This window comes from Equus caballus, chromosome 4 (genome assembly GCF_041296265.1).
Source record: "Equus caballus isolate H_3958 breed thoroughbred chromosome 4, TB-T2T, whole genome shotgun sequence".
Lineage (NCBI taxonomy): Eukaryota > Metazoa > Chordata > Mammalia > Perissodactyla > Equidae > Equus > Equus caballus.
The window spans coordinates 36,027,304-36,041,421 of record NC_091687.1 but is presented as its reverse complement, the minus strand read 5'-3'; the positions used below and the strand labels follow the sequence as shown (position 1 = coordinate 36,041,421).

At 37.3% G+C, this 14,118-nt stretch overlaps 1 protein-coding gene across 1 annotated transcript in view; it reads left to right on the top strand.

Moving 5' to 3' along the window:
* ABCB1 (ATP binding cassette subfamily B member 1) overlaps window positions 1-14,118 on the top strand; it is a 197,270-nt gene that overhangs the window by 103,038 nt on the left and 80,114 nt on the right. Inside the window, exons 2-4 of the mRNA XM_014739171.3 lie at window positions 6,096-6,416; window positions 6,961-7,034; window positions 11,865-11,916. Of these exons, the coding sequence (XP_014594657.2) occupies window positions 6,967-7,034; window positions 11,865-11,916 (120 nt within the window). The 5' untranslated portion in view covers window positions 6,096-6,416; window positions 6,961-6,966. The remainder of the gene's footprint in view (window positions 1-6,095; window positions 6,417-6,960; window positions 7,035-11,864; window positions 11,917-14,118) is intronic.

Genomic DNA, 14,118 nt, shown 5'->3' with positions numbered 1-14,118 from the left:
CAATTTTCACCCCCCACCTAGTTATGAACCTCTTGTGAACACTTGATAGTCTCATTTTTCAAAATATCTTTGCTCTTTGAATTTGCATTTCTTTGTAGTTAGCGTGAACATTTCACAATATCCTTCTTTGTTCACCAGTGTAGGGCCTTTTTTGTGTGAAGTGTTTAGTCGTGTCTTTTGCCCAGTTCTATTTGGGCTTTTGAATTTCCTTACCCATTTATTTGAGCTCTTCATATATTAAGAATATTAACTCGTGATATCTGCAATGAATAGCTATTTGGTTAATTGTTGCCTTTTAATTTGAATTTATTCAAGATAATTTGTTAGCTTTATTTTATTATAATTATTTCCAATGCATCACTAACCCTTTCCAGCCATTATACTTTTACTCAAGTTCTTAATTTTCAATCCTACCTTGGTATCCCATTGATCATCTCTATTAGTTTATCTGGGTAATAGTACTATTTACTCAATATCAAACAGTTTTCAAGTCTTACCTGATTTACTTCTTACTAAAACTAGGTGGATTCTGTTATCGTCTCCATTTTAATGATGCAGAAATCAAAGTTTTGAGAGGCTGAGTAACCTGTCCAAAACCACTCAGCTGATAAGTGATGAAGTTGTGATTCAAACCCTCCTGAGCCCCATTTCAATCCCATCTTTCCCTTGATCTTGCTCCTTTGTCCTCTCTCCCATGAATTCTGTAATTCATTAAAAATTCTTCTTGTGCTAGTATGGTGGATTTGTTTTAATAGAGGATAGTGACTTACTCAGAGGGATGATTCCCTAAAGGAGTTTTAAGGCTTACAGAGGCTATATGACTTTTGAAGCACCTAATGATAATTTAGGCAGTTAGCCTACTAGTCTAACTTCTATAAAACTGTCTCTGATATGAGACTCTCAACACTTCATATTTTGAACAAAATCTATTGAATCTTTATTTTGTGTACGTTGCAGTACTAACAAAATATAAAAAGGAATTCCTAATCATATAAAACATTAATAATAAATATGAAATGAGAGGTATAGATAATGAGCAGCCGGATTGGGGAGGGTAGAAATCACTTCTAGTTAGTATAGACAGAGAAGGGTTCACGGAGGAGTAAAATTCAGGCTTCTATTTGCCATTGACTTGACACATGACTAAGTCACTTAGTTTTAAATTAAGTCAATTTGTTATCATCTGATCACCATTTCACCCAAATTGAGCCTACTGGAGAATTAGCTAAATGATGTCAAAAGAAATAACTTCTTTGGACACGATTACAGTTACATTAAGAGTCTTTTTTTTGAAGTGCATGTGTGCATAGAAGCAATCTGATGTAATCTGACCTGAGTGACTTCAGATACAGTCATTCAATGTCCCCTGTCATTAAGACAGTCATACGTCCTTTATACATAATAAATTACACATAAATGGGTGGAGAGTGTGTGGATCCTTCATCTTTGGTGCCACAACTGAGTCATGTGTCTTGCCCTTTGGACTGGAAATCTCAGGTATATTCTTTGTCTGGCTCAGGTCTAAGTACATCAACGTGAATTTGGATTCCTTCTTTCAGAATAGTGAACCTTCAATTGAGACTCAAACTGGATAAATAGAGGAGCTGGGAGAAATAGGGGAAATGAATTAGTGGAGAGATTAGAGAAGTAAACACATAGGATTTACAACAAAAGAGTCATGGGAAGAAGAATCTCCTGAAGATTTAAAAATCTTCGGAAAAGAAGGGGAAGTAGGTGAACAGTAGAATAGATAAATGGTAAGAGGAGCTTGAGAAAATAATAAAGGGTTGACGGAGCTAGGGTGTGAATATTTATCTGAATATACAACCAGAGAGCCTGTAAATTCTTCACAATTTGGTCAATGCTTGTTGATTGACAGAAACACAGGTAATGGATTTTCAATTGATGGCAGAATTTAAAACTTCTGAAAATTCTGCATTAAAGAAATATAAACATTTATTAACAACACATTTACAGAAATTAAAGAGCAAGGCATTGGAATTAAGATTCATTTGTGCATTGTTTAATAGGCTGTAACATAAAGAGAACTAATGAGAGTAGCTAAAATATTGGTAGGCCTTCCACATTGAATATCTAATTTCAGTGCACTGGGAGAAACTCACCATTTATGAGATTTATATGGCAAATAGTCTTTACATTTCAGGCTGAGCTTTTTGGGAGATCTTTGTGTATTAATTTTGCTTCAGGTAGGGTAGAAAGGCATGTTTCAGAAGAGGTTAATGTCATTTTGGATGGCAAACAGTTTCAAAGAAAATAAGGCAACTAGCCTGACAATAGTATTTATGGAATCCCTACCGCTGAAAAAGCACTATGCTAACTGGTATACAAACAAATCAATGAATAAAACACATAATCCCAATCTATCTGGGCCAGCAGAACTTCTACAGATAGAATAATCCGCAATCTCCCTGAAGGCAGAATATAATGTTTAAAACATCTATCACTATAATTTAGCACACTGCTTGCTTATGGCAGGCACTCAGTAAATGTCTGTGGAATAAATACTAACTGAACTGAAGCCCAGATTTATGAAGAAACATCCCAATAAGCTTAAGTTCAAATAATAAAAATTTTTAAGTAGCATAAAAATAAGAACAATGTTCTTAGAACCAAAAGTCTTCATATAATTTTATATTTAGTCCACACTTTCCTGAGTCAACCTGCTCATTCATTTTTTCCATTCATTCACTTAACACATATTTATTGAGCATTCACTATGTGCCAGACTATATTTCCTAGATACTTCGAGGGAAATAGCGTGGCATTTGAATAAAGACCTGGAAAAATGAGGAAAGGAGTCACGCTGTACGGCTATCTTAAGGGAAGAGAGTTTTAGGCAGAGGTAATGATAAGTGCAAATGCCCTGAAGTGGGAGCATGCTTGGATGTTCAAAGAACAGAAGGCTGATGAGATTCGAACAGAATTAAGGGGGAAAGAGTAATAGGGGATGATGAAGTCAGAGGTGAGAGGGGGCCAGTTCATATAGGGACTTAAAGGTTATGGGAGGGACTTCAGATTTTACTCTGAGTGAGAGGGAAAGCCATTGGATAGTGACAGAATTTGACTTGGCTTACTCTTAACAATAGGCTTTGGGGAGGAGAGGATGGAGAGAGACTGTTAAAGAGGCGTAAAGGTAGAAGTAGAGAGACCACTTTTGAAGTAATTGTAATATTCGTAGTCATAGATGCTGGGGGAAGTGGCAATGAAGGTATGAAATGGTATTGTATTTGTTCATTTTCTTTATTATTTAGGTACTGGTTTTTCTTTATTACTCTATTGAATGTATAGAGAATAAATAAATGTAGCTACATACATGAATGCTGAAGAATGCCAAGGAAGGGCAAAAGGAGATTCAGAAGGGGGTATTATTACTAATGTAGAGCACTTGTTGAGTGTATAGGGTGGTTTAGGTACTACATAAGTGTTTTAAATACACAAATTACTTAATCTTGCAATAACACTATAAGGTACCATTATTACCTTCTCTTTATGAAAGAGATAACTGAGGGGCAGAAAACTTAACCTGTTCAAACTTACAGAGCGAAAACAGCAGAAATCGTACTTGAATCTGTTTTTCTGATTCTAAAGCCCAATTTGTTTAGTGGAATCAGGTACTGAAGAAGAAAATTATTGCAAATCAATTTAGTTTAAAGATTTACATGTGGAAAGGCACAGAGTAGAAAAAAAGAGTAAATCATCCAAGAGAAGAGTTGGGCTGAAATGGAATGAACAGGTATGGATGTGTTCAGGGAAAGGGCGAGGATATAAGAAATGAGGTGTCTGAGGATGGTCAGAGAGCCGTAAAGTGTTGCAGTCCTCAAAAACTAAGTGGAAACTCTTAGAAATGATAAAGTTGGTGGTAGGGAGTCATTGCAGGTGTTCTAAGATGGAGACATAATGTGAAAATGTTTCATGGAGCTCGAAAAGACAGTTTAGTAGATGTAGCATAATAGTGTACTATGTAGTATAGGTTAGTGGTTAAGAGTGTACTTATGGGAGCTGGACTGCTTTCAAGTCCTGAGCTAGCTTCTTACCAATTACGTGAATTTGGGCAAATACTATAAGCCTCAGTTTCTTCCACTGTGTAAAATGGGAGTAACAATCATAGTGCTACTTCCTAGGGTTCTTGAGAGGATTAAACGAGTTCATCTCTTTCAAGTGCTGGGGACAGTTCTTGGCACATGGCCAATTTTCTGTTAAATGTTAGTTATTATTATTACCACACAAGTATGTATAGGATAGACAGCAGCAGGAGCACAAAGCCTGAGTGTTGGCAGAGTACAGATAAGTTGGTGAAAGGACTATATGCTGGTGGAGGACGGGAAGGTGCAGAATCATGAGGAAGCACACTTCAAAAAGGAAAAATAGCTCCTTGAATGAAGGTGTGTGAGTGAAGACTTGGAAAGGAGCTGCTTGGGTTTCACTGGAAATTAATGAAGCTCACAGAGGAGTTGCCTAATCCAGCTGTTAGATATTACCAGGAGTGGTGGGCGGCAATGTGAACCAGGAGGCAAAGTCTTTAATGAAGTCAAGGACTGTGGCTTGGACGTAGCTAGAAGTGTCCGTTGTTTTAGGTCCATCACATTTTACATCCATATTTTCATGTCAGTAGAGCAAAGACATGAAAAAATATATATTGGAAAGACAGAGCTTTGCTAAAAATTCTTTGGGCTATTCTATCCTTAAACTATGTATGTCCTTGACAGAGATTATCACTTGGACTCAAGCCTGTAGAACTAGTATAATCACCATAATATAACACTTTTTAAAATATCCTGCATTGTTTTAGGGAAAATTTCAGGCAGTTTAGAAGGATAGATATATTTATATTTGTTATATATGTATATAAAAATTATATATGTTACATGATAAATATAAATATATAATATTACATATATTTATACATATAAAATATAACAAGATCACATTAACCATGGGACAAAGTAAAAGAAAGAGAGCAGAGGCATGAATCAGAATAAAAATACATCTAACAAAGATGAAAGCTTTATATATTTGCCCCAGGTGCATCATAGGGTTGGCATTAAATGTTTAAGCAGTGAACCAATGTTGTACACGTGGATAGCCAATTAGAACATAGAGAAAAATAGTGGCCTGTTAGAAAGTTAATGAACAGTTTGTGAAGAAAAAAACTTGATTGTATGGTTAAGGAGAAAATTCAGGCAAGGAACATTTGGAGTAAAAGATGGAAAGAAAATTATGGCTTTGAAGTATGATTGTCTTAAAGTAGGGAGAATACTTACCCTTCGCAGTACAAAATAAGAGGATTTTCTTCTTTTAAACTTTTGAGCTAGCTGAGAGGCCATATGTGTAAGTTAGACAATGCAGACTAAAGGTTACAAACCCATCTATTTTCCCTAGGGTTATAAGAAGTACAAAAAGCTCTGATGTGAGTTAAATGCTTTATGAATTTGAATTGTGAAGATGGCACTTACTTTCCATTAACAGAAAATAGTAAAGAAAAAATAGTAAATGGTAGTAGTATATAAATATGGAATGAAATTCCAACTAAAGTAATACTCTCAAATACATGATACTTTTATAATCTGAATTAAAATAGAAGTTTTGAAACACCTTGGAAAAACAAGGGAATTGATCTAATGGCTAAAACCGGAAAATACTGCATACTTTTAAACACTATTAGTACCCTGAAATGTCAGTTTTCATTTACATACTTAAAATTCTTTCTAAGTATTTCCTTCCGTTTATCTTCAAATTAAAGATGAACAGATACACCTTAGAAACTGTCAAACCCACTGAAGGAAGATTCTTGCAGAAATATTTCACCTGGCCTTTTTAAAGGTGCTTCTAGGAGGGAAGTTGAACTCATTTTAACCACAGAATGGGCGAGGTCCGAGGTTATTTTATTAACGGTATTAGATGCGATGCCAAAGAAAGTTTCCTTTATCCACTCCAGACCCAGGAAGCCAAGTGCACATCTACATAGACATACTTCTGTGGATATGGAGACTTACGTGGACATGTACAGACATCACTAAAAATCTAAGTGTCCTGGATGATTCAGCTGATAATGTGTTTCTCTACTTGTCTTTTAGCTGAGGGACAAAAGGAGCGAGGGCATTCCTATTGGAATTCCAACCTGTTTTGTAACTTGTCCTGCAATCAGCCTTCAACAGAGCGGGGCCGAGAGTAATCCCGACTGGCCAGGCTGATTGGCTGGGCAGAAGAGCGCCAGGGTGTGGGCTGCACACTCCTGCCTCGCTCCCTTATCTACAGGAAGACTGGGCGCATTCGATCACCGGCTCCACCAGCGTCAAAGTCAAGGAGCTGTTTGCATCCGCCGGGTCTTTCCGCTCAAGTCTGAAGCTCTTCTTCCAAAATCCTCGTCTTGGTGGACGCCCCGGGGAAAGCCCGAGGTAGGGGAGTACGAAGGGACACTTCTCAGGAACGGTCGGCCTCTCCAATTCCTGAGCTTGGTCCCTGTGAGGGAAGGGCTTCGGAGGGGAGGGAGGGGAGAGTCCGATCGGCAAGTCCCTGGGGACCAAGTTGGGCGAGACGTAGTCTCACTCGGGGAGCTCCTGGAGCACCCCCAGCCCAGCGTTTTCGGCTGAATTGCATCGCCGCGATCGCGTAGAACCAGCGCGGCGCGGGAAGGCCGTCTCGCATCCCCCGGGGCTGGACGGTGGGAGCCTCGCCCGCGGCGAGGGGAGCCGAGAGGGAGAGGCGCAGCGGCGCCAGGCCAAGTCAGAGCACAACGCCGCCATCCACCTCGGGTCGCGCGGACGGGCTGGGGGCTCGGCGTGCTGGCAAGTCCCTGCGGCGACCTTCGCAGCCTGAGCAGCTAGAGCATCAGGGCGGGCCGCCTTACTCTCGCCGGGCTCCGCGGGGCAGTAAAGCTCAGTTTCACCTCTGCCTCCTGCAGATCATTCAGTTGGCTAATGGGCTATGGTTTCTCCTCAGGTCACGATGGATCTTGAAGGAGGCCGCAATAGAAGAAGGGGGAAGAAGAACTTCTTGAAAATTAACGAAGAAAGGTAGCCAGTTTGTTTCGCTTTCATACTTTACGTGGCTTGAGAGATTTGGCTGATTTGTTTCTAGCCTCCAGCTCCGAAATAAACGAAGAGTTGTTGACGATGAAGATTTTGACTCTTATCTGAAACGCAAGTGGTTGCTATGTAGAAGTTCGCTGGCTGAGTTGAGCACAGCGTTTGCATCCTCCCTCCGTGGTGAGCTTCTCCCTCAGCTTCCGGCCGCAGACAGGCCAATGCTCACGTCCCTTTCTGTGTTTTATAAACTTCTGGCTTTACAAGCGAAGTTGATTGCCCGGGCGCTTGGACCATATGCTACTTGTTGTCTGCTCAGTGGTCCATCTCTTGCTTCTGGTAAAACAGCCACGTAAACATTGTAAGTCAGTGGCATGGCAGATGGGACAGCAGGCCCAAACTACCATTATGTGTTAATTTTTATTAATTGATAAATAATCTGGAGCTCTTGTAGAAGAAATTCTGAAAAAAGACCTCAGTACCAAAGAAGCTGGCATGGTATGAAATGATGCTGATTGCATATAGAAGTGGTAATGTAACCACATAGGGAAAATAATTATTTTAAGTAAATTTTGATAACAATGCAGTGTCTACATAGGGAATTTTAAACTTCACACAGTAGGTTCATTGTTAGTAGTAAACTAATATAAATTGTAAAATAAAACAAATTAGTAAATATATTAATATTATTAGAAACCAAGGTTTGCAGTGTAGAGATAAGAAATACAAAGTAGACGTCAAATAAGTTTTTAAAAAATGTTAAATTTGAATTGGAAACTTCAGTATGAACTCCTTTTTAAAAAAGTTTTATTTATTTAATTTTTTGGTGAGGAAGATTGCCCTTGAGCTAACATCTGTTTGCCAGTCTTCCTCTTTTTGCTTGAGGAAGATTGTCACTGAGCTAACATCTGTGCACATCTTCCTCTATTTTATATTGTGGGACGGCACCACAGTGTGGCTTGAGCGTGCAAACTTAACCACTACGCCACTGGGCGGGCCCTAAACTCCTGATGTTTTTAATAGTTCAGTCCACTGAAAGGGACAGTAGCGATGAGCATGCTTAGTGCCAGATCACGGTTTCTAAATACCATTCCTCCACTAAATGGAATCCACACTGCAGAGAGAAATGGCTAATTCCAACCATGTCTGGGGCTAAGAAAATACAAAGTGAGCCTGGAGTATCTTGTGGTACCTGAAAATAAGCAAGTGGAGTTTAATGGAATTGTCAAAAAGACACAGGAGCTGACTTGAAGGGGTTTCCACTGGTCAAGTCTGAGGAAAATTTGAGCATCAAAAAGAATAACGACTGTACTTGATTGTGAAATACTGAATACAGTGCAATTCATAAATCCTTACTAAAACTTTGGGAGGAGGAGGAAAACTAAAATGATGGGAGAGGTGGAGAGAATACAGAAACATGCTTTACAGAAAAATGCCAGCTATCATATTGGAACCTGCATTGTTATAATTGATTCAGGAAAGGATTGTTAATGGATCCTAAACCACTCAGAGAAGAGTTGTAACTAAATATTATCCAAAATTCTTACTAATAGGAGAAAGGAAAGTGTGGTTTTCTAGGAGAGAGATTTTGCAGTTAGCAACCTTAACCAAGTGATCAGACCTGGCATCACTCATGGTAGAATAGACTGTGTTAGTGACATGACACCACCTAGGAAGTTAGTGACAGCTAGGAAGTATGTTTGCAAAAACCTTTAGTCTGAATCCAACCAAGCTTCTAGACTGATGCTGTCCAGTAGAAATATAATGTGAGCCACGTTTATCATTATTAATTTTCTGGTAGCAATATTAAGAAAAGTAAAAAGAAACAGGTGAAATTAATTTTGAAAATATATTTTAAGGAACCCAGTGTATCCAAAATGTTATCATTTAGACATGTAAGTAGAATTATTGGTGAGATAGTTTACATTTCCTTTTTTGCACTAAGTCCTCAAATCTGTATATTTTATACTGCACATCTCAATTTGGTCTTAGTTTGAAACAGACTATCCAAGATGTGGGACATTCTATGAGACATTGGTTCTTCTTCCTACAAAAAGTCAATGTTGAGGGTGTTGCAGAAGGACTTCTAGATAAAAGAAAAAAAAGAGACTAAAGAGACAAAACTACCAAATTTAATGCATGAAACTTGGTTACATGAGTTCAAAAAAAGAAAAACCTATAGAAAACGTTCTTGGGAAACTTGAATGTGTATCAGATATTAGATGATATCCCAATTGCTATTAATTTTCTTAGATGTGATAATGGTAAGAAAACATGTGAAGTGCCATGATATTTTAACTTTCAAATTGTTCAAAATATTAACAATGATAATATATACTTCTTTATGTAGATAAAGAAATATGGTCAAAATGTTAACAATTATTGAGGTTAGGTGAATTTTATATGGGTAATCATTATTACTATTCTTTATTTTTCTGTTTATTTGAAAATTTTCATAATAAAAATTTTTCATATAAACCAAAAAAGGACTTCATAGAGTGGAAGGTAGATATTTCCTTTTTTGTTTTTAACTTTTTTCAACTTGGTACCTTAAAGAACTATGTGCTTATGACACAGCCACTTAATGATATTGGGGTAAGAAGTATAGAGGGTGGGTGGAGGGAAATGGTAGAGGAATTTGTTTGAGCCTGCATATCCCTTCGTTTTGTTATTGGTTCTTATCATGGCCTACAAACTTTATTTCAAACTAGAAATCATTCTTTTAGTTAAGTAGTTATTATTAAACTGTGCTTGTCATCATTGATTTTTTAAATATTTTCTTAATAAAACTATATATTTTTTCCTCCAGTTTTATTGAGATATAATTGATATCTAGCACTGTATAAGTTTCCCATGTATGGCATAATGGTTTGACTTACATATACTGTGAAACGATCACCACAATAAGATTAGTTAACATCCATCATTTCACATAGATTCAATAAAAGGGGGAAAAAAAAAAAAGAAAAATTTTTCCTTGTGATGAGAAGTCTTCGGATCTACTGTCTTAATAACTTTTTTTATATATCATATAGCACGTTAACTATAGGCATCATGCTGTACATTACATCCCTAGTACTTGTTTATCTTATAACTGGAAGTTTGTACCTTTGGGCCACCTTTCTCCAATTGCCTCCCCTTCCCCATTTGGTAACCACAAATCTGATCTTTTTTTCTATGAGTTTGGGTTTTTTTAAAAAAAACTATATATTCTGATTTGGAATTATGAAGAAGCATGTGGCTTTGCTAATAGGTATAATGCTTGGATAATAGTACCATTTGAAATATCTGTATTTGTAAACATTCCTCATTAAAATGAGGTTTGATAAGTGACTTGCTTTTTGTGAGCACTGTGTTTTGAGGAGATGGGGATAAACGAGTAATCTAGTAGGGAGAAGAGTCAGTGTGGAAGTGCATTTCCATGCAAGGCAGTATCTCAGAAGTCCAAGGTTGCACCCAATTTCTTGGTGTTTAGGGGATAGTCTTTTCAGTTTAAACCTAGACTTTGTTCTAGCTGCGTGACCTTGGACAAGTCAGTTAACTCTTCTCACCTGCAGTTTTCTCATCTCTAAAGGGACCAAAATATGCCTGCCTCACAGAGATTAAGATAAGATTAAATGAGGTCACGCATAGGTAGTGTTTACTCAGTCAGCGCCTAGAACATTATAAATTCTCCACACTAGTGGCAGTTTTAGAAAACGAAAGAATTAAAAATAAAACAAAACTCAATTATGTTTGGCTATTTTGCTCCTCTCATCCTGGTTCCGGGGATACTGAAAGCATGCCTTTACTGGGACTAGGGTGGGACCAAATCTGAAGAGTTATATTTGTGTATTTTGTGTGTTTTTATGTCCATCTATCAGCACTCCAAAGCCAAATATGGGGTAAATTCTGGATTTTTTTCTTCAGAAGTCTCTTCAACTCTTTGACCTCATTTAGTGTAAAGAACAAAGACAAAGATTAATTCCTTTTTGAACTTGAAAATCTGTGGAAAAATAATGCAATTCTTCTCTGAAATATTCTTTCTTTTGTGTATGTAAAAATGCAGATGCCAAAGCTGCTTGTGGTTGGTTTGCTCTCATGTTGTAGGTGGCAGTTACATAGAGTGGAAGCCAGGTTACACATTTATTTGAATCTGGGCTCAAAATAACTATTGACCTTCTTATGCCTGAAGACAGCTTTTTGACAGTTTACAGGCTATCTTTTTTGATGGTAGTTTTTCTAGATTGCATTTATTGCCATAGTGGTCCAGACATCCTTTCAAAATTAGATTTGCTGATAGAAAGTAATTTAAGCACCTTTCTTCTAGGTTAGTTTATGTCCAGCATCTGATTGCCACTACTCTCCATTAGTAAAGGGAATGTGTGAGGATAATATCTAGATAGTAGATAGATAGAATGTCTCCAATGATAGTTCAAGGGATTAACTCTGGAGAGCATGAATGATTTTGTAATTAGACTAAAAACAGGAAGGTCTTTTTAATATAATTTTTTTTCTAATCCTAACAGTTGTGTGTCTGTGTGAGTATTCATCATAGAAAATTAGGAAATACCAAAGGCTCAAGGAAGAAAATATTTTGATAGAAATCTTAACACCCAGTGATAACCACGTGTGGATTTCTAAGATACATGTAAACATATTTATATTTAAACTTCATAAATGGGATCATATTTATTAACCTTTTATTTTTACTGAATAATATATTGTAGATATGTGTCTTTGTGCTAGGTGTTATTAAATATAAGCCCTACATTAATTTGGTGATTTAAGAATTTATATAAATTTTAAAGTTTTGTGTAATTCTATTGCTATGTTTTTCAGTAAAAAAGATGAGAAGAAAGAAAAGAAACCAACTGTTAGTATATTTGCAATGGTAAGTTTGAATTTATTCACTATTCAAAATGCTGTGGGAATTTGACTTCTTACCTAGAAAAGAGATTTTTCATCTGGTATAATATTTTCCTAGAGAGTATGTTAACGGAGAGGTAAAATGATTTAGTTTAATTTAGCTTGTTTTCAGGGGAATGCCAATCATAATTTACCATGTGAATTGAGCCTCAACAGGCACCGTTCTTGGCCTAGATTTCAGTATTCTCCTAATTAGTTGTGTCGCCAGTGATCTGTTATCCATGCAAGCACTTCTGCCAGTGATGGCCTCAGCCATCTGGATAGACGAAACGAGCCACATGGAGTGTGGTTCAAATGAGACATCAGGTTCCCTGTCATCAGTGGCTCTGAAATCCTGGCATGTTTGAGGTCAAAGTCCCAGAGACCCATATCATAGAAGTTAGTAATGGATTACTTATTACTATGACTAAGAACATGTCATTACTCCTCTGTGTTTAATAACTGAAAATCTAGAATTTGACAACTTTAATATAATTCTTTATCTCATTTTCTGGTTGCACAGTGGTCGCTTAGAAGCTTTTCTTTAATCAAACTTGAACAAGACAGGGATTTTATGGGTGTGGCTGGTTGGTAGTGTCTCTCTACCTTGGTCCTTCTTTTTTTTCTGAGAGTGCAGACTTGGGTGAACTGTGGGATTAGAACCTGGAAGACCACTGAATCAATGAAGTCTTGCAGCGCACACTTTATAATTCAGTCATAACACACTAGACATTTTTTAAATGTGGGGAGGGGAGGGATAGGCTATCTTGTAAGGTGGATATTAGTAAATTAAGTATAAAAATAGTTCTAGGCAGGAAAAAATAGTTGCCTGGTGTTGACTAGGGCCTCTGTGGTTATTGTATATGGTCTTCATTTTCCTGCACTGCAGTTGCTCTGACTCCAGCTCCACCTTTTGTTCTATGTCCACTCTCTGGAATTTTCGAGAGATGAGACATACACTTGAGTCATTCTCAGAAAGATTACATGAGTGATGAAGTGATGGTTTTTGTTTTAGATTTCATTCTTATGTTCTTGTATTGAAAGAAGCTTTTATGTTAAAGTAGGATTTGCTCCCAAGATGTAATTTCAATTCTGTCATTTGAGACCAAAATCTTTCTGTATTTTATAGTTTAGTTTTTATTTGTAGCTTAAATTTTTTAAAAAGTCTTATATTTTAGAAAACTTAACAGAGCTGATATATTGAGGTAATACTATCAATACAATTCAAGCCACAAAAATATAAAAATCTGGAGTTTGAATGTGAGATAATAATATATAGCACTACATGCCATGCGTTGTTCTAAGTACTTTATATATGAATTCATTTAATCCTTACAACTCCCTTTGAGATAGATACTATTACTTTTCTAATTTTACAGATGAAGGAACTGAGGCCAGACATATTAACTTGCCTAGTGATACACAGCAGGGCTAGGATTCCAATCTGGGAAGTTCATGTTCTAAATCATAGTGCTCAGGACGGCAGGAATATATTCTAAGACTTTTGTGATGAAGAGCTGTACTACTTATGTGGCTTTTCCTCATGTCTTTTTCCTGAAGAATTGGTGTAGTGAACTGTGAACTTAATTTGTATATGAAACCTATAAACACAAGAACATATTCAGAACATTTAAGAGTAAAATGCTGATGTTATTGGCATTGCTTATTGCTTATCAACAACAGTTTCCAGCAAAGACAAAAACTCATGTGTGTCAGGGGTTTCCAAGAATGTTAAGTTCGAAGATGCACTAGGAGGACTCGTAGGACTCAGGATATTGTCATACTCATGGCTAAGATTATTACAGCAAAAGGATACAAAGCAAAATCAGCAGTGGGAAAAGGAGAGAGGGAGATGTTCAGGAGAAACTAGGCACAAGCTCGTGGAGTCCTCTTCCGGTGAAGTCACACTTAAATTACCCCAGCAGTGAGTTATGACAACACATGTGAAATGCTGTCTATCAGAGAACCTCATTAGAGACTCAGCACCCAGATTTTTACTGGGGGCTGGTCTTGTAGGCACAGCATTTATCCAAATTCCACTCTCAGACGGAATGCAGGTGTTCAGCATAAAGCACATTGTACAAATAGTTTGTCCACTTTTATCAGTGAGGGTGATAGTAACCCTCCCCAAATCCAAGTTCTAGATGCCAGCCATGGGCCAACGTTGAATGCAGGCCTTTCTAAACAC